Raw genomic sequence first — 21211 nt, forward strand, 5'->3', positions numbered from 1 at the left:
CCACACCGTAGCAAAATGTTTTGCAATGGAAAATGAAAATGAATGTTTCTTATTGTAGAAGTTCAGGTAGTCCCACCTTGGTCCAATACGTTTTCTTCCATTTGGTGCCAGATACATACGACCCTGTAGTCTCCCTACCAAATATTTACCACAAACGCCTTTGTGATTTTAGGGTGTAGAGATGGCAGCGCTCTGAGGACTTTTATTTTGAAAGAGGGACTTCAAATTAAAACAATTATTTCAGATTTAATTTGTAAAGTGACACAGCCACACATCTCAGATAGATATATCTTTAGTATTTATTACAAAATCAATATATATTTATGAATTTACAAACATTCCATAACATTTTCAGTTTTAATTTTCAATTTTCTCTCTCTAGTCATAAAATGCACAACATTTTAAAAGTTGGTCCTTGGCGTAAGCATTTGTCTCCCTTTCATTTAAACACAACCCTTTTTTTTTGGGGGGATTCAAAGTATCACAATAAAATGTACATCAGATTAATAATTTGACAGTTCATTTCAAAATAAAAGATTAACAGTTAGAAAAAAAAAAAGAAAAAAAAATCATAACCGTATCTTTCCATCAGAAATAGAGTCATAAATCTCCTGTGTCATGGGGATGTAGCCCTTACTGTCCTCCAGGTAGTATAATCGATCCTGTATCACAGATGGGTTGAATCCCTCTTCGGCTAGCTTTGCCTTCATCTGCTTGAATGTTCCAGTCACAGCCAGGGAATTCTGGGATTTGAAAATTAAATAAATGATGTTAAAATGTGTGTTTTATGAATCTTAAGCGTTTTGAGCAAATCTTTAAAAGGTACAATCTGGGATCAGGGAATCTCTTCAACATATCCCAGATCGTAGCTTTAAGTGCTTTGCAAATGAAAGGTATCATATGATGATCATTGTAATTTGGGACATTATTCCCATAGGATTACCTGTATGCGTATGAAGCGTGGTCTAGCGTAGCTGGGCAGGGACGTCGTGACGTGCTGGAACGTGGCTTTGCTGTCAAACTCCACGTCATCTTTCAGTTTGACAGCTGCCATCCCGATCCTCCCCTCGTGTCCTGTGGGGTCACAAAGCAGGATCACCAAGATAGCCAGCTAACCTTGAGAAACTTTCAGACATTACCATTGATTTTGGATTCTCCCCTAATGTCCTGGTTATTCACACCCAACACGAGGAGAACCCTCTGGGATAATAAATACACAATGATGTGACTGTGTGTGTGTTGTGTGTGTGTTGTGTGTTTGTAGGTGTGTATTGTTCTATGTAACTATATATAGTATGTCAATTGTGTGTAGTGTATATTCAGAAAATTCAATGAATAAAATAATTATATAAAAAAGATAGATGTTTAATGAGGTGACTGTAAGTCGCTCTAGATAAGAATGTCTGCTATATATATATATATATTTTTTTTTTTTAGGGGGTAGATCAGCTTTAATATTGCAGATAGATTGTAACTTCCATCAATGTAATTGTCTGCATCACTTCCAATCCCCCATATGTTTTTTTCCACTCGCAATATATATATATATATATATATATATATATATATATATATACACATATAAATATACATACACACACACATACACATACATACATTTCCTTTTTTTTTTTTATATATATTTCCCTTTATTACTTTCCAACCCCACCACCCCTTCCCTAATTGGAGTAAACTAGTGAACAACAATGCTTGGGCCTCTACTTCCAGCTTATACATACTATATACATTTTATGGACACAGTCAATTTTACAATAATTATATATTTTTTGTTTTTACTCCTGAACTTCCTCTACCCTCAACCTCTCCGATAATTTTCATGATGTCCATCCGGTTTGCTTCTATATGCCATATGTTTCTAACTGTGCTCTTTCACAAAAGCTCTCAACCTATAACCTATATACTTATTATGGACACAGTATGCTTACATTATTAGTTATCTGGTTGTTATTAGATGTTGTTAGTTGTTATTAGTCCCATCCTTCAACTCCATTCAACACCACCCATCTATCTCTTAACACCATCCATATTGGATTTCAGCACCAAAACAGCACCAAAACAAATGATCTAATTATTCTGTCTCTTCACAGCAAAATCTGCAGAGCTGGGAAGATTGTATCCCCCATATAAATAACATTCTATTGGTAGCAAGAATTTTATATAATAATTTAAATGGAAAAATTCTAAGTTTTGAATCCGGCGTCGTTTTGCGTATCAGTTCATAAACACTATGCCATGGGATCAATACGTCAAAAATCTCTTCCCAACTATTTTGCAATCTATATGGGACGGCTGTCAATCATTTGGTCCTTAAATGAAACTGGTATACTTTGTTATTTATCACAGTTTTCCTTAACCAATTATTTTCTTTAATGCAAGGCCGACAGACAAGTTCCTTACATTTTCCCCCTTCCACTTTCCTCTTCCATTTTTGCGGTAATGCTGCAATTATTTGGTTGTAATTTTGGGTAGAGCAGACATTTCCATATGTTTTTGTTAGCTGCATGTGCGACATAACTCCACCAATCCTACCGATGATATCATTTACGAAGATTATACCTTTTTTAAAAATTTTGTCAAAAAAAAAAGATTTTTTAAAATCAATTAGTATAGTTGAGTTTAACCACAATATTTGTTGCATTATTTGTTCTGTCGTTTCTGGAGGATTAAATTGAAATTGCAACCAACTTTCTATGGCTTGTTTTAGAAATAGTGATATTTGGGAGATTATTTCCTTTTCAAATAACTGAAAGTGTGAGGTTGTAATCTGAATAAAGGGGAAAAGGCCATTCTTGAACATTGGGTGAGACAATCTTACTAATTTGCTAGAGAACCAGTTCGGATTTAAGTATAACTTTTGTATGACTGAAGCTTTTAGTGATAGGTCTAATGCTTTAATATTAATAATTTCTGTCCTCCGAATTCATATTCATTATATAAATAGGGCCGCTTAATTTTGTCTGGCTTGCCATTCCAAATAAAATGGAATATATTTTTCTCATATAATTTAAAAAACTGTTCGCTAGGCGTAGGCAAGACCATATGCAAATAGGTAAACTGGGATAATACTAAAGAGTTATTCAGGGTGATTTTTCCACAAATTGACAGGTATTCCTTTCCATGGTAGTAAGATCTTATCTATTTTTGCTAACTTTCTATTAAAATGTATTGGAGTGAGATCATTTATTTCATTTGGGATATGTATTCCGAGTATATCCACATCACCATCAGACCATTTTATTGGTAAACTACATGGTAATGTAAAATATTTATTTTTTAGTGATCCAATATGTAATATAGTACATTTATCTTAATTTGGTTGTAATCCAGAGAGGTTAGAAAATGTATCTAGATCCTCTATGAGGCTGTGGAGGGATTCAAGTTGTGGATTTAAAAGAAAACATGAATCATCAGCGTACAATGACACTTTTGTTTTTAAGCCCTGGATTTCTAATCCTTTGATATTATTGTTGGATCTGATTTTAATAGGTAACATCTCGATGGCCATAATAAATAGATATGCCGATAGTGGACAACCTTGTTTCACTCCTCTTGACAGTTTAAAACTTTGTGAGAAATAGATATTATTTACTATTTTACACCTAGGGTTACTATACATGATTTTAACCCATTTTATAAGAGATTCTCCAAAATTGAAATGCTCCAGGCATTTATATATAAACCCCAGTCGTACTTTATCAAATGCCTTTTCGAAGTCTGCTATGAATAGCAGGCCTGGTTTCCCAGATTTTTCATAGTGTTCTATTGTTTCCAGTACTTGCCTTATATTATCTCCAATGTATCTTCCATGTAAAAAACCTGTCTGATTAGAATGAATAATGTCCGACAATACCTTATTAATTCTATGAGCTATACATTTTGCTAGAATTTTTGCATCACAACACTGAAGTGTAAGGGGCCTCCAATTTTTTTAATGGACTGGATCTTTATATATTCCACTTGTATCCTGTTTCAGTAATAATTAAATCAGACCTTCTTCTTGAGTGTCTGATAATCTACCATTTACATAGGAGTGGTTAAAACATGCTAATAACGATCCTCTGAGTATATCAAAAAAGGTTTGATATACCTCGACTGGTATGCCATCCAACCCTGGAGTTTTCCCGGACTTAAAGTCTTTAATTGCATCCAGAAGTTCCTCCTCTGTAATTTCACCTTCACATGAGTCTTTCTGCATGGCTGTTAATTTTACATTATCAATAGAAAAAAAATCTCTACAATTAGCTTCAGTTAGAGGAGATGGAGGCGACTGAAACAAAAACATATGCTTAAAGTACTTTGTTTCCGCCTTCAAAATATCATTCAGTGAATCATGGGTGACTCTGTCATTTGTAACCAGTTTCAGTAAATTATTTTTGGTAGCATTCCTATGCTGAAGATTAAAAAAAGAATTTGGTGCATTTTTCCCCATAATCCATCCAGTTTGTTTTATTTTTATAATATATTACACTTGGTCTTTCTTGAATAAGTTTCTCCATTTATTTTTGATTTTCCTCTAATTTATTCTGAGCCTCTATGTTACAGTGTTTATTGCTATCTATCTATTCTGTTAGACCTTCTATTTCCTTTGTTAGTATGGACTCTTTCGACCTAAATTGCTTTTGTTTTCGAGAAGAGTACTGAATTGCATGGCCTCTAAAGGCACATTTAAAGGTGTCCCATACAATAAGGGGATTTGCTGTACCTATGTTATGTCGGAAAAAATCAGTTATGAATTCCTCTGTCCTAGTTAAGAACAAGTTATCATCCAATAGGCTTTGATTAAATGTCCAATATCCTCGCCCACGTGGAAATTCAGTAAGAATAATGTATATGCCAATTATATGATGGTCCGACTGCATTCTGTCCCCTATCAACACTTTTTGGTGCCAACAAGAATGACATAAGAAAGAAGTCAAGACGACTAGCTTGATTGAGTCTCCGCCATGTATATCTCACTAGATCAGGATATTTAAGCCTCCATATATCCACTAGTTCTAATGTATCCAAGACATTCATGATTTCCTTAAGAGCATGAGGGTAATTGTTTGTAGTGTGATTTCCTTTACGGTCCATTGAGCTATTTAAAACGGTATTATAATCTCCCACCATAATAATAGAGTATTGAATTGCTTGCAGGGTTGATAATTTATTATATATATTGTCAAAGAAGTGTGGATCATCATTATTTGGTCCGTAAAGGTTAATGAGCCATATCTGTTTATGGTCCAATAACATATTTAAAATAATCCATCTACCTTGCGTATCTGTTTGGACAATTTGCACATTCGGATCGAAATTACTGTTAATTAATATCATCACCACTTTTGAGTTTCTTTGCCTATGGGAGAAGTATATTTAGCCCCCCATTCCTTTTTCCAAGCAAATTCATCTAGAATTGTTGAATGAGTTTCCTGTAAACAATAGAGATTATATTCCTTCTCTTTGAGCCATGTAAATATTGTTATTCTTTTGTTATTATCTGCTAAGCCATTACAATTATAACTGGCTATACTTATTTCACCATACACCATAATGAGATACAAGTTTCAAAACTATTTATCATTATATATGTTTGTACATTTACCAATAAAAAAATACCATAGTGATTAAGTGTCCATATAGCTGTACCATGATATTTGCATTGCTACTAAGTAACCCTCCAATTGTTCTCCACTAATTCCCCCGCTAAAGCCCCTCCCCGTCCCAAGTTGGGCCGTCATCCCAGTGATCGGTATACCACCCACGTCCCGCCGGATCCCTAGGCCCCCGAGAGGCCAGGACCCATCCATCGAAAACAGCACACAGTGCCACCCACAAAACAGAAGCAGGTCAACCGCCAAAAGCATTCCAATGCTCTCACCTCAATATATATACAGCTTTTTCTTAAATCAGCATCTCTACATGTATGACAGCCATTCCATTCCAGTGTCTGTTGAATTCCAACACAGGCACACCTCATTCTACTGAATTAGGTACTGATTAGGTGATCACCTGAACCAAATATTTTTTAAATGAGGAAAAGTATAAAAACCACTGCTGTGGTCATCACTATCCTCTTGCAATAGGACCAGCTGGATGGTAAAAACAGTGCTAATAGTACCTCAAAAGTAATATTAATACAAAAATAACTATTGACCATGCCAAAAGAGTTGAAAAGGAAAGTTTTGAGTGAGGAAAAGAAGGGTTCAATTCTGGCTTTACTGGCAGAGGGATACAGTGAGCGTCAGGTTGCTTCCATCCTTATAATTTCAAAGACAGCGGTTCATAAGAACAAGGTCAAGCAGCAGACATTGGGGACAACAAAGCTACAGAGGGCGAAAACGACTCTCTACTGACCGGGATGACCGCCAACTCATTCGAATGTCACTCAACAACCGTAGGATGACATCAAGTGACCTACATAAAGAATGGCAAACGGCAGCTGGGGTGAAGTGCATGGCGAGGGCGGTTCGAAACAGGCTCCTAGGGGCAGGGCTGAAGTCGTGCAAAGCTAGAAAAAAGCCCTTCATCAATGAGAAGCAAAGAAGAGCCAGGCTGAGGTTTGCAAAATACCATAAGGATTGGACCGTAGAGGACTAGAGTAAGGTCATCTTCTCTGATGAGTCCAATTTTCAGCTTTGCCCAACACCTGGTCGTCTAATGGTTAGACGGAGACCTGGAGAGGCCTACAAGCCACAGCATCTCGCACCCACTGTGAAATTTGGTGGAGGATCAGTGATGATCTGGGGGTGCTTCAGCAAGGCTGGAATCGGGCAGATTTGTCTTTGTGAAGTACGCATGAATCAAGCCACGTACAAGGTTGTCCTGGAAGAAAACTTGCTTCCTTTTGCTCTGACATTGTTCCCCAACTCTGAGGATTGGTTTTTCCAGAAGGACAATGCGCCATGCCACACAGCCAGGTCAATCAAGGTGTGGATGGAGGACCACCAGATCAAGACCCTGTCATGGCCAGCCCAATCTCCAGACCTGAACCCCATTGAAAACTTCTGGAATGTGATCAAGAGGAAGCTGGATGGTCACAAGCCATCAAACAAAGCCGAGCTGCTTGAATTTTTGCGCCAGGAGTGGCATAAAGTCACCCAACATCAATGTGAAAGACTGGTGGAGAGCATGCCAAGACACATGAAAGCTGTGATTGAAAATCAGGGTTATTCCACCAAATATTGATTTCTGAACTCTTCCTTAGTTAAAACATTAGTATTGTGTTGTTTAAAAATGAACATGAACTTATTTTCTTTGCATTATTCGAGGTCTGACAACACTGCATATTTGTTGTTATTTTGACCAGCTGTCATTTTCTGAAAATAAATGCTCTAAATGACAATATTTTTATTTGGAATTTGGGGGAAATGTTGTCAGTAGTTTATAGAATAAAACAAAAATGTTATTTTTACCCAAACACATACCTATAAATAGTAAAACCAGAGAAACTGATCATTTTGCAGTGGTCTCTTAATTTTTTCCACAGCTGTATATATAGCTATTTAAAAATATATATCTATTCAAATATCTTGCATATCTATATTACTCAAATGCAAAATCACCTGGAACCTTGACACCGTAGACGTTGGCTTCTTCGATACATTCCACCATGATCAGGTGCTCAGTCACCTCTGTGGTGGCCACGTTCTCTCCTTTCCACCTGGACGTCAACTCATATCAGATTAATTCAGTAAGTAACCTGGCCTAGAACCCAAAGAGCAAGCAGAAGCAGAGGCAGACTGGAAACACTTCCAAGAAGCAAGAAACCAAGAGAAACCAAGCTCATAACTCAACCTGTAGGTGATTCACAGGACAGGACATTAACATTACATCTATAGTATTAAACCCAGCTCAAAACTCAACCGGTAGGTGATTCACAGGACAGGACAACACATCGTATTAAACCCAGCTCATTATTAAACATTTTGTTTGACAACTACTAAACTAAAAAAGCATTCTGACCTGAAGGTGTCTCCGATGCGGTCCATGAAGTAAACAAATCCCTGGTGGTCGATCCTCAGCAGGTCTCCACTGTTTAAGTACAGATCTCCCTTAACAAACACATCTGTCAGCTTCTTCCTGTCTGTCTGCTGCTGGTTATTAGCATAGCCATTGAACGGAGCCCGCGCGCTAATCTTGGAAACCAGTAGACCAGTTTCTCCTGAGGACCAAAACAACAAGTAATTGTGTGTGTGTGTGTGTGTGTGTGTGTGTGTGCGTGTGTGTGTGTGAAAATGTGTGTGTGAATATGTGTGTGTGTGTTCTCACCTTTAGGGACTTTGATACAGAAACCTCTAGAGTCTTTGACAGGTTCCTCTCTCTCTGTGTCATACTGAATCAGAGCGTATGAGAAGCTTGCCTGCAAGCACACATAAACAAACAAACAGACAGACAACAACAAACAGACAACAGACAAACAATAACAAACAGACAGACAACAACAAACAGTCAACAGACATAACATCAGAAAACAATGACACACAGTATCTATGTGGTGTAATGTTTGTATGTAGTATAATTTACATTTATAGTGTAATGTATGTATTTTAGAACACCTACTCATTCAAGGGTTTTTCTATATTTGTACTATTTTTTACAATGTAGAATAATAGCGAAGACATCAAAACTATGAAATAACACATATGGAATCATGTAGTAACCAAAAAAGTGTTAAACAAATCAACATATATTTTACAGTCTTGAAGGAGTTCCCACATATGCTGAGCACTTGAGTTTCTTTATATTTGAGTTTCTTCAAATCGCCACACTTTGCCTTGATGACAGCTTTGCACACTCTTGGCATTCTCTCAACCAGCTTCATGAGGTAGTCACCTCGAATGCATTTCATTTAACAGGTGTGCCATCTTAAAAGTTAATTTGTGGAATTTATTTCCTTCTTAATGCGTTTGAGCCAGTCAGTTGTGTTGTGACAAGGTAGGGGGGGTATACAGAAGATTGCCCTATTTGGTAAAAGACCAAGTCCATATTATGGCAAGAACAGCTCAAATAAGCAAAGAGACACAACAGTCCATCATTACTTCAAGACATGAAGGTCAGTCAATACGGAACATTTCAAGAACTTTGAAAGTTTCTTCAAGTGCAATCGCAAAAACCATCAAGCGCTATGATGAAACTGGCTCTCATGAGGTCCACCACAGGAATGGAAGACCCAGAGTTACCTCTGCTGCAGAGGATAAGTTCATTAGACTTACCAGCCTCAGAAATTGCAGGCCAAATAAATGCTTCACAGAGTTCAAGTAACAGACACATCTCAACATCAACTGTTCAGAGGAGGCTGTGTGAATCAGGCCTTCATGGTCGAATTACAGCAAAGAAAACACTACTAAAGGACACCAATAAGAAGAAGAGACTTGCTTGGGCGAAGAAACACGAGCAATGGACATTAGACCGGTGGAAAGTTGTCCTTTGGTCTGGAGTCCAAATTGGAGATTTTTGGTTCCAACAGCCATGTCTTTGTGAGACACGGTGTGGGTGAACGGATGATCTCCGCATGTGTAGTTCCCACCGAAAAAGCATGGAGGAGGAGGTGGTATGGTGTGGGGGTGCTTTGCTGGTGACACTGTCTGTGATTTATTTAGAATTCAAGGCACACTTAACCCGCATGGCTACCACAGCATTCTGCAGTGATACGCCATCCCATCTGCTTTGGGCTTAGTGGGACTATCATTTGTTTTTCAACAGGACAATGACCCAACACACCTCCAGGCTGTGTAAGGGCTATTTTACCAAGGAGAGTGATGGAGTGCTGCATCAGATGACCTGGCCTCCACAATCCCCCGACCTCAACCCAATTGAGATGGTTTGGGATGAGTCGGACCGCAGAGTGAAGGAAAAGGAGCCAACAAGTGCTCAGCATATGTGGGAACTCCTTCAAGACTGTAAAATATATGTTGATTTGTTTAACACTTTTTTGGTTACTACGTGTTTCCATATGTGTTATTTCATAGTTTTGATGTCTTCACTATTATTCTACAATATAAAAAAAAGAGTAGAAATAAAGAAAAACCCTTGAATGAGTAGGTGTGTCCAAACTTTTGACTGGTAGTGTATGTATGTAGTGTAATGTATGTATGTAGTGTAATGTACACTACTGTTCAAAAGTTTGGGGTCACTTAGAAATGTCCTTGTTTTCGAAAAGAAAAGCAATTTTTTGGTACATTAAAATAACATCAAATTGATCAGAAATACAGTGTAGACATTGTTAATGTTGTAAATGGCTGTTGTAGCTGGAAACGGCTGATTTTTAATGGAATATCTACATAGGCGTACAGAGGCCCATTATCAGCAACCATCAGTCCTGTGTTCCAATGGCACGTTGTGTTTGCTAATCCAAGTTCATCATTTTAAAAGGCTAATTGATCATTAGAAAACCCTTTTGCAATTATTGTTAGCACAGCTGAAAACTGTTGTGCTGATTAAAGAAGCAATAAAACTGGCCTTCTTGAGACTAGTTGAGTATCTGGAGCATCAGCAATTGTGTGTTCGATTACAGGCTCAAAATGGCCAGAAACAAATAACTTTCTTCTGAAACTCGTCAGTCTATTCTTGTTCTGAGAAATAAAGACTGGCCAATAAAAATATCTCAGACTGGCCAATAAAAATAAAAGATTAAGATGGGCAGTCTGAGATATGGCTTTTTCTTTGCAACTCTGCCTAGAAGGTCAGCATCCCGGAGTCGCCTCTTCACTGTTGACGTTGAGACTGGTGTTTTGTGAGTACTATTTAATGAAGCTGCCAATTGAGGACCTGTAAGGCGCCTGTTTCTCAAACTATTATTCTGACATTTCACATTCTTAAAATAAAGTGGTGATCCTAACTGACGTAAGACAGGGAATTTTTACTAGGATTAAATGTCAGGAATTGTGAAAAACCGAGTTTAAATGTATTTGGCTAAGGTGTATGTAAACTTCAGACTTCAACTGTATGTAGTATAATGTATGTATGTAGTATAATGTATGTATGTAGTGTAATGTTTGTATGTAGTGTAATGTTTGTATGTAGTGTAATTAGTATGTAACACCTATGTAATACGAGTATCTAATAACAATGATGTCATAGTGCCACCAGAAAAGATGTTCTACTTCTTCTTGTGTTTCCATACAGAACAGCGACCTAATACATCTCACATAGACTGTCAGGAATAGAAAATATAATAGTCTTTCTCATAAGCTCAGTGTTTGCATCCCAATGGCACCCTATTCCCTATATAGTGCACTACATTTAATCAGAGCCCTATGGGCCCTAGTCAAAAGTAGTGCACTATATAGGGAATAGGGTGCCATTTGGGACACTGCAGCCATTATTGTCCAAGACAGTAGTCTCACTTTGTGAAGGAAGTGCTCTTTGCCGATCGCGCCGACTTTCCCGATGTAGTTGATGAAGCCGCCATTTCCCTCGGTGGCGCCGTAGCATTCACAGACACGGATGTCACCGAAACGCTGCAGGAACTCTGACCAGGTGTCTGCTCTAAGCCCGTTACCCAGGGCCAGACGTACCTTGTGATGCCTGTCATTATCTTTCTGAGGAGGAGAGGAGAGGAGAGGAGAGGAGAGGAGAGGAGAGGAGAGGAGAGGAGAGGAGAGGAGAGGAGAGGAGAGGAGAGGAGAGGAGAGGAGAGGAGAGGAGAGGAGAGGAGAGGAGAGGAGAGGAGAGGAGAGGAGAGGAGAGGAGAGGAGAGGGGAGAGGGGAGAGGGGAGGAGAAGTGAGGAGAGAGGAGAGGTGAGGAGAGGGGAGAGGTTGAGGAGAGAGGATGTACAGGTATTTGGTTTACATTCATTAATGATAGAATGACAATACTAAATCCGACCATTTCTATTTGGTCTTTAATCCTCTGAATGATCAAACTAACAGGAGGCATGTGTTGCAGTACCTTGGGTGCATTACAGAGGTACCTCATGATCTCTCCTATGTACTGGATCACTGTCACGTTGTATTTCCTGCAGTCATCCCAGAAATTAGAGGCAGAGAATTTACGCCTCAGGACAATGGTGATGCCTGAGAGGAGAAGGTAAAGCACCAACATTCAACAGAGCTCACAACCTCATGGACAAACAAACTAACTAACTGACTGACTGCTAATGATTACCTAACCAACTAACTCACTGACTGACTGACTAAATGATTACCTAACTAACTCACTGACTGACTGACTAAATGATTACGTAACTAACTAACTCACTGACTGACTGACTAAATGATTACGTAACTAACTAACTCACTGACTGACTAAATGATTACCTAACTAACGCACAGTCCCCTCTGAATGGTTCTGGTTAGGGCCAGGAGTTGTTCCTGACCATGTGACTGAACCAGGAAGGAATAACTCTGGGCCCTAGTTAAAGGCTACAGCACCACTAAGGCCTAGGAGTTTTCCTGGTTGATTTTATCATCTAAGGAAATTATTGACATAAACAGCTTTGAACTCTGGGGGTAGTATCCCAAATGGCACCCTATTCCTTATATAGTGCACTACTTTTAACCAGATCCCCATAGAGAAGACACTCTGGTCGCGTCCCAAATGGCACCCTATTCCCCATAGGCTCTGGTCAAATGTAGTGCACTATATAGGGAATAGGGTGCCATTTGGGATGCGGACAGGGACTTTGGTTTGAAATACGAACAATAGAAATCCACTCAGAGCCAAGTCACCTCTCGTCCAACGCCCCGAGTAAAGAGACATTACACTAAACAACCCTTAGTAAATCCTGGTCAACATCATAACAACATTATTACACGTGACGGCGCTGAAATAATATGTAACGTATATTAATATGTAATAATATGTAACGTGTAATAATATGTAATAATATGTAACGTGTAATAATATGTAACGTGTAATAATATGTAACGTGTATTAATATGTAACGTGTAATAATATGTAATGTGTAATATATGTAATAATATGTAACGTGTAATAATATGTAACGTGTATTAATATGTAATAATATGTAACGTGTAATAATATGTAACGTGTATTAATATGTAACGTGTAATAATATGTAATGTGTAATATATGTAATAATATGTAACGTGTAATAATATGTAACGTGTATTAATATGTAACATGTAATAATATGTAACGTGTAATAATATGTAATAATATGTAACGTGTAATAATATGTAACGTGTAATAATATGTAATATGTAATAATGTAACGTGTAATAATATGTAACGTGTAATAATATGTAACGTGTAATAATATGTAACGTGTAATAAGATGTAATGTGTAATATATGTAATAATATGTAACGTGTAATAATATGTAACGTGTAATAATATGTAATAATATGTAATAATATGTAACGTGTAATAATATGTAATGTGTAATAATATGTAATGTGTAATAATATGTAACGTGTAATAATATGTAACGTGTAATAATATGTAACGTGTAATAATATGTAACGTGTAATAATATGTAATAATATGTAACGTGTAATAATATGTAACGTGTAATAATATGTAATGTGTAATAATATGTAATGTGTAATAATATGTAACGTGTAATAATATGTAATATGTAATAATATGTAACGTGTAATAATATGTAACGTGTAATAATATGTAACGTGTAATAATATGTATATAATATGTAACGTGTAATAATATGTAACGTGTAATAATATGTAATAATATGTAACGTGTAATAATATGTAACGTGTAATAATATGTAACGTGTAATAATATGTAACGTGTAATAATATGTAACGTGTAATAATATGTAACGTGTAATAATATGTAACGTGTAATAATATGTAACGTGTAATAATATGTAACGTGTAATAATATGTAACGTGTAATAATATGTAACGTGTAATAATATGTAACGTGTAATAAGATGTAATGTGTAATATATGTAATAATATGTAATGTGTTTTAATATGTAACGTGTAATAGTATTTAACGTGTAATAATATGTAACGTGTAATAATATGTAATAATATGTTTTTATTTATTTTATTTCACTTTTATTTAACCAGGTAAGCCAGTTGAGAACAAGTTCTCATTTACAACTGCGACCTGGCCAAGATAAAGCAAAGCAGTGCGATAAAAACAACAACAACACAGAGTTACATATGGAATAAACAAAACATACAGTCAATAACACAATAGAAAATCTATATACAGTGTGTGCAAATGTAGTAATTATGGAGGTAAGGCAATAAATAGGCCATAGTGCAAAATAATTACAATTTAGTATTAATACTGGAGTGATAGATGTGCAGAAGATGATGTGCAAATAGAGATACTGGGGTGCAAATGAGCAAAATAAATAACAATGTAAATAACAATATGGGGATGAGGTAGTTGGGTGGGCTAATTTCAGAATGGCTGTGTACAGGTGCAGTGATCGGTAAGCTGCACTGACAACTGATGCTTAAAGTTAGTGAGGGAGATAAGTGTCTCCAGCTTCAGAGATTTTTGCGGTTCGTTCCAGTCATTTGCAGCAGAGAACTGGAAGGAATGGCGGCCAAAGGAGGTGTTGGCTTTGGGGATGACCAGTGAGATATACCTGCTGGAACGCAGACTACGGGTGGGTGTTGCTATGGTGACCGATGATCTAAGATAAGGCAGGGATTTGCCTAGAGGTGATTTATACATGACCTGGAGCCAGTGGGTTTGGCGACGAGTATGTAGTGAGAGCCAGCCAACGAGAGCGTACAGGTCACAATGGTGGGTAGTATATGGGGCTTTGGTGACAAAACGGATGGCACTGTGATAGACTACATCCAATTTGCTGAGTAGAGTGTTGGAAGCTATTTTGTGAATGACATCGCAGAAGTCGAGGATCGGTAGGATAGTCAGTTTTACAAGGGCATGTTTAGCAGCATGAGTGAAGGAGGCTTTGTTGCGAAATAGGAAGCCGATTCTAGATTCAACTTTGAATTGGAGATGCTTAATGTGAGTCTGGAAGGAGAGTTTACGGTCTAACCAGACACCTAGGTATTTGTAGTTGTCCACATATTCTAAGTCAGACCCGCCGAGAGTAGTGATTCTAGTCGGGCGGGTGGGTGCAAGCAGCGTTCGATTGAAGAGCATGCATTTAGTTTTACTAGCGTTTAAGAGCAGTTGGAGGCCACGGAAGGAGTGTTGTATGGCATTGAAGCTTGTTTGGAGGTTTGTTAACACAGTGTCCAATGAAGGGCTAGATGTATACAAAATGGTGTCGTCTGCGTAGAGGTGGATCTGAGAGTCACCAGCAGCAAGAGCGACATCATTGATATACACAGAGAATAGAGTCGGCCCGAGAATTGAACCCTGTGGCACCTCCATAGAGACTACCAGAGGTCCAGACAACAGGCCCTCCGATTTGACACATTGAACTCTATCTGAGAAGTAGTTGGTGAACCAGGCTAGGCAGTCATTTGAGAAACCAAGGCTATTTAGTCTGCCAATAAGAATGCGGTGATTGACAGAGTCAAAAGCCTTGGCCAGGTCGATGAAGACGGCTGCACAGTACTGTCTTTTATCGATCGCGGTTATTATATCGTTTAGGACCTTGAGCGTGGCTGAGGTGCACCCATGACCAGCTCGGAAATCAGATTGTATAGCGGAGAAGGTACGGTGGGATTCGAAATGGTCGGTGATCTGTTTGTTAACTTGGCTTTCAAATACTTTCGAAAGGCAGGGCAGGATGGATATAGGTCTGTAACAGTTTGGATCTAGAGTGTCACCCCCTTTGAAGAGGGGGATGACCGCGGCAGCTTTCCAATCTCTGGGGATCTCAGACGATACGAAAGAGAGGTTGAACAGGCTAGTACTAGGGGTGGCGACATTTTTGGTGGCTAATTTTAGAAAGAAAGGGTCCAGATTGTCTAGCCCAGCTGATTTGTAGGGGTCCAGATTTTGCAGCTCTTTCAGGACATCAGCTATCTGAATTTGGGTGAAGGAGAAGCGGGTGGGGGCATGGGCAAGTTGCAGCGGAGGGTGCAGAGTTGGTGGCCGGGGTAGTGGTAGCCAGATGGAAAGCATGGCCAGCTGTAGCAAAATGCTTGTTGAAATTCTCGATTATCGTAGATTTATCGGTGGTGACAGTGTTTCCTAGCCTCAGTGCAGTGGGTAGCTGGGAGGAGGTGCTCTTATTCTCCATGGACTTTACAGTGTCCCAAAACCTTTTGGAGTTAGTGCTACAGGATGCAAATTTCTGTTTGAAAAAGCTAGCCTTTGCTTTTCTAACTGATTGTGTATATTGGTTCCTGACTTCCCTGAAAAGTTGCATATCACGGGGGCTGTTCGATGCTAATGCAGTACGCCACAGGATGTTTTTGTGCTGGTAAAGTCTGGGGTGAACCAGGGGCTATATCTGTTCTTAGTTCTGAATCTTTTGAATGGGGTATGCTTATTTAAAGATGGAGAGGAAAGAACTTTTGAAGAACATCCAGGCATCATCTACTGATGGAATGAGGTCAATATCCATCCAGGATACCCAGGCCAGGTCAATTAGAAAGGCCTGCTTGCTGAAGTGTTTTAGGGAGCGTTTGACAGTGATGAGGGGTGGTCGTTTGACCGCGGATCCATTATGGACGCAGACAATGAGGCAGTGATCGCTGAGATCCTGGTTGAAGACAGCGGAGGTGTATTTAGAGGGTAAATTAGTCAGGATGATATCTATGAGGGTGCCCATGTTTACGGATTTAGGGTTGTACCTGGTAGGTTCCTTGATAATTTGTGTGAGATTGAGGGCATCTAGTTTAGATTGTAGGACGGCCGGGGTGTTAAGCATATCCCAGTTTAGGTCACCAAGCAGTACGAACTCTGAGGATAGATGGGGGGCAAGCAATTCACATATGGTGTCCAGCGCACAACTGGGGGCTGAGGGGGGTCTGTAGCAAGCGGCAACAGTGAGAGACTTATTTCTGGAAAGGTGGATTTTTAGAAGTAGAAGCTCAAACTGTTTGGGCACAGACCTGGATAGTATGATAGAGCTCTGCAGGCTCTCTACAGTAGATTGCAACTCCGCCCCCTTTGGCAGTTCTATCTAGACGGAAAATGTTGTAGTTCGGAATGGACATTTCTGAATTTTTGGTGGCCTTCCTAAGCCAAGATTCAGACACGGCTAGAACATCAGGGTTGGCAGAGTGTGCTAACGCAGTGAAGCGCCTGGGGGGTAGGAGTGATACTGGGGGCTACAGGGCCTGGGTTAACCTCTACATCACCAGAGGAACAGAGGAGGAATAGAATAAGGATACGGCTAAAGGCTTTAAGAACTGGTCTTCTAGTGCGTTGGGTACAGAGAAAAGGGGCAGATTTCCGGGCGTTGTTCAATAGATTCAGGGCATTATGTACAGACAAGGATATTGAAGGATATGAGTACAGTGGGCATTGGGAGACTATGAAAGAGATAGCATCACTGGAGGTACCGATTGAGCCGGTCTCCGCGTGTATGGGGGGTGGGACAAAGGAGCTCTCTGAGGCTGGTTGAGCTGAACTTGGGGCTCTACAGTGAAATTGTATAATAAGAACTAACCCAAACAGCAATAGGCTAGGCATATTGACATGGGAGAGAGGGCTGTTATTGTAGAGAGGGCTAAGACAACAACTGGTAATGGCGACAAAAGTTTGGGCTGAGGCTAAACAGATAAACAGGATGGGGAGGCTAAACAGATAAACAGGATGGGGTACTGTGTAAAGGAACAGTCCAGCAGGCATTAGCTGTGTAGCTGAGTGATCATAAGGTCCAGTGAATAGCACTAAGTAAGTCCGGTAGCAGATCGTAGGCTGCTAAAGCACAGGCGAGCAGGAGGCACGGCTGTTGATCGTGCGTGCTAGCGGGCCGGGGCTAGCAGATGGATCTTCGTGGTCGTCGCAACGGGAAGCCTGTTGAAACCACATCAGACGATTACGTCGGCAGACCAGTCGTGATGGATCGGCGGGGCTCCGTGTCGACACTAGGAGGTCCCGTCCGGTTGACAGAGAGGTAGATAGCCGGGAGATGGGCCTGGCTCGAGGCTAGCTCAAGGCTAACTGGTACGTTGGGAAGTGGTGATTAGCCAACAACAGCCATTCGGTTGCAGCTAGCTAGTTGCGATGGTCCGGTGTTAAGGTCTAGTGATTCAGTTATTCCGGCAGAAAATCCGATATGCTCTGGGTCGATAGTACGCTGTGCTGACTGGCCGATAATTGTCCAGGCTAGAGCTGGCTGGTAGGTAGTGCAGGCCACGGACAGTGGTGAAGACCGCTAACGGTGGCTAATAGCAAGCAGCTAGTTAGCTGGCTAGCTGGCTAGTTTCAGCCGTAGGTTCTTGATATAAATAAAGAAATAATAGAATCCGTTCCACATTGGGTGAGGCGGGTTGCAGGAAAGTATATTTAGTTAAAGGATGGAAAGTGAGATAGAGAAATATATACGAATAAAAGACAAAAAACTGGCTATTTACACGAGGACACAACACAACACAACACAATACACGACCGCACATTTACTGCAATATGTAACGTGTAATAATATGTAATGTGTAATAATATGTAACATGTAATAATATGTATATAATATGTAACGTGTAATAATATGTAACGTGTAATAATATGTAACGTGTATTAATATGTAATAATATGTAACGTGTAATAATATGTAATAATATGTAACGTGTAATAATATGTAACGTGTAATAATATGTAACGTGTAATAATATGTAACGTGTAATAATATGTAATAATATGTAACGTGTAATAATATGTAATAATATGTAACGTGTAATAATATGTAACGTGTAATAATATGTAACGTGTAATAATATGTAACGTGTAATAATATGTAATAATATGTAACGTGTAATAATATGTAATAATATGTAACGTGTAATAATATGTAACGTGTAATAATATGTAATGTGTAATAATATGTAACGTGTATTAATATGTAACGTGTATTAATATGTAACGTGTAATAATATGTAACGTGTAATAATATGTAACGTGTAATAATATGTAATGTGTAATAATATGTAACGTGTAATAATATGTAACGTGTAATAATATGTAACGTGTAATAATATGTAATAATATGTAACGTGTAATAATATGTAATAATATGTAACGTGTAATAATATGTAACGTGTAATAATATGTAATGTGTAATAATATGTAACGTGTAATAATATGTAACGGTAATAATATGTAACGTGTAATAATATGTAATAATATGTAACGTGTAATAATATGTAATAATATGTAACATGTAATAATATGTAACGTGTAATAATATGTAATGTGTAATAATATGTAACGTGTATTAATATGTAACGTGTATTAATATGTAACGTGTAATAATATGTAACGTGTAATAATATGTAACGTGTAATAATATGTAATGTGTAATAATATGTAACGTGTAATAATATGTAACGTGTAATAATATGTAACGTGTAATAATATGTAACGTGTAATAATATGTAATGTGTAATAATATGTAACGTGTATTAATATGTAACGTGTAATAATATGTAACGTGTATTAATATGTAACGTGTAATAATATGTAACGTGTATTAATATGTAATAATATGTAACGTGTAATAACATGTAATGTGTAATAATATGTAACATGTAATAATATGTAACGTGTATTAATATGTAATAATATGTAATGTGTAATAATATGTAACGTGTAATAATATGTAATGTGTAATAATATGTAATGTGTAATAATATGTAACGTGTATTAATATGTAACGTGTAATAATATGTAACGTGTATTAATATGTAACGTGTAATAATATGTAACGTGTATTAATATGTAATAATATGTAACGTGTAATAATATGTAATGTGTAATAATATGTAACGTGTAATAATATGTAACGTGTAATAATATGTAACGTGTAATAATATGTAACGTGTAATAATATGTAATGTGTAATAATATGTAATAATATGTAACGTGTAATAATATGTAATAATATGTAACGTGTAATAATATGTAACGTGTAATAATATGTAACGTGTAATAATATGTAACGTGTAATAATATGTAACGTGTATTAATATGTAACGTGTAATAATATGTAACGTGTAATAATATGTAACGTGTAATAATATGTAACGTGTAATAATATGTAACGTGTAATAATATGTATATAATATGTAACGTGTAATAATATGTAACGTGTAATAATATGTAACGTGTAATAATATGTAACGTGTAATAATATGTAACGTGTAATAATATGTAACGTGTAATAATATGTATATAATATGTAATGTGTAATAATATGTAACATGTAATAATATAACGTGTAATAATATGTAACGTGTAATAATATGTAACGTGTAATAATATGTAACGTGTAATAATATGTAACGTGTAATAATATGTAACGTGTAATAATATGTAACGTGTAATAATATGTAACGTGTAATAATATGTATATAATATGTAATGTGTAATAATATGTAACATGTAATAATATGTAACGTGTAATAATATGTAACGTGTAATAATATGTAACGTGTAATAATATGTAACGTGTAATAATATGTAACGTGTAATAATATGTAATGTGTAATAATATGTAACGTGTAATAATATGTAATGTGTAATAATATGTAACGTGTAATAATATGTATATAATATGTAACGTGTAATAATATGTAACGTGTAATAATATGTAACGTGTAATAATATGTAACGTGTAATAATATGTAACGTGTAATAATATGTATATAATATGTAATGTGTAATAATATGTAACATGTAATAATATGTAACGTGTAATAATATGTAACGTGTAATAATATGTAATAATATGTAACGTGTAATAATATGTAACGTGTAATAATATGTAACGTGTAATAATATGTAACGTGTAATAATATGTATATAATATTTAATGTGTAATAATATGTAACATGTAATAATATGTAACGGTATTAATATGTAATAATGTAACATGTAATAATATGTAACGTGTAATAATATGTAACGTGTAATAATATGTAACGGTGTAATAATATGTAACGGTAATAATATGTATATAATATGTAATGTGTAATAATATGTAACGTGTAATAATATGTAATGTGTAATAATATGTAATGTGTAATAATATGTAACGTGTAATAATATGTAACGTGTAATAATATGTAATGTGTAATAATATGTAACGGTAATAATATGTAATGTAATAATATGTAACGCGTAATAATATGTATATAATATGTAACGTGTAATAATATGTAACGTGTAATA

At 37.0% G+C, this 21211-nt stretch overlaps 1 protein-coding gene across 1 annotated transcript in view; it reads right to left on the reverse strand.

Moving 5' to 3' along the window:
* Window positions 1-281: 281 nt before the first annotated feature.
* The window catches only part of LOC121546383 (very long-chain acyl-CoA synthetase), a 29208-nt gene continuing 8278 nt past the window's right edge, over window positions 282-21211 (reverse strand). The window contains exons 4-10 of the mRNA XM_041857621.2: window positions 11894-12018; window positions 11349-11543; window positions 8272-8362; window positions 7966-8164; window positions 7566-7663; window positions 944-1074; window positions 282-743 (exon numbers count right to left, since the gene is read on the reverse strand). Of these exons, the coding sequence (XP_041713555.2) occupies window positions 570-743; window positions 944-1074; window positions 7566-7663; window positions 7966-8164; window positions 8272-8362; window positions 11349-11543; window positions 11894-12018 (1013 nt within the window). The 3' untranslated portion in view covers window positions 282-569. The remainder of the gene's footprint in view (window positions 744-943; window positions 1075-7565; window positions 7664-7965; window positions 8165-8271; window positions 8363-11348; window positions 11544-11893; window positions 12019-21211) is intronic.

Source organism: Coregonus clupeaformis, chromosome 20 (genome assembly GCF_020615455.1).
Source record: "Coregonus clupeaformis isolate EN_2021a chromosome 20, ASM2061545v1, whole genome shotgun sequence".
Classification (NCBI taxonomy): Eukaryota; Metazoa; Chordata; class Actinopteri; order Salmoniformes; family Salmonidae; genus Coregonus; species Coregonus clupeaformis.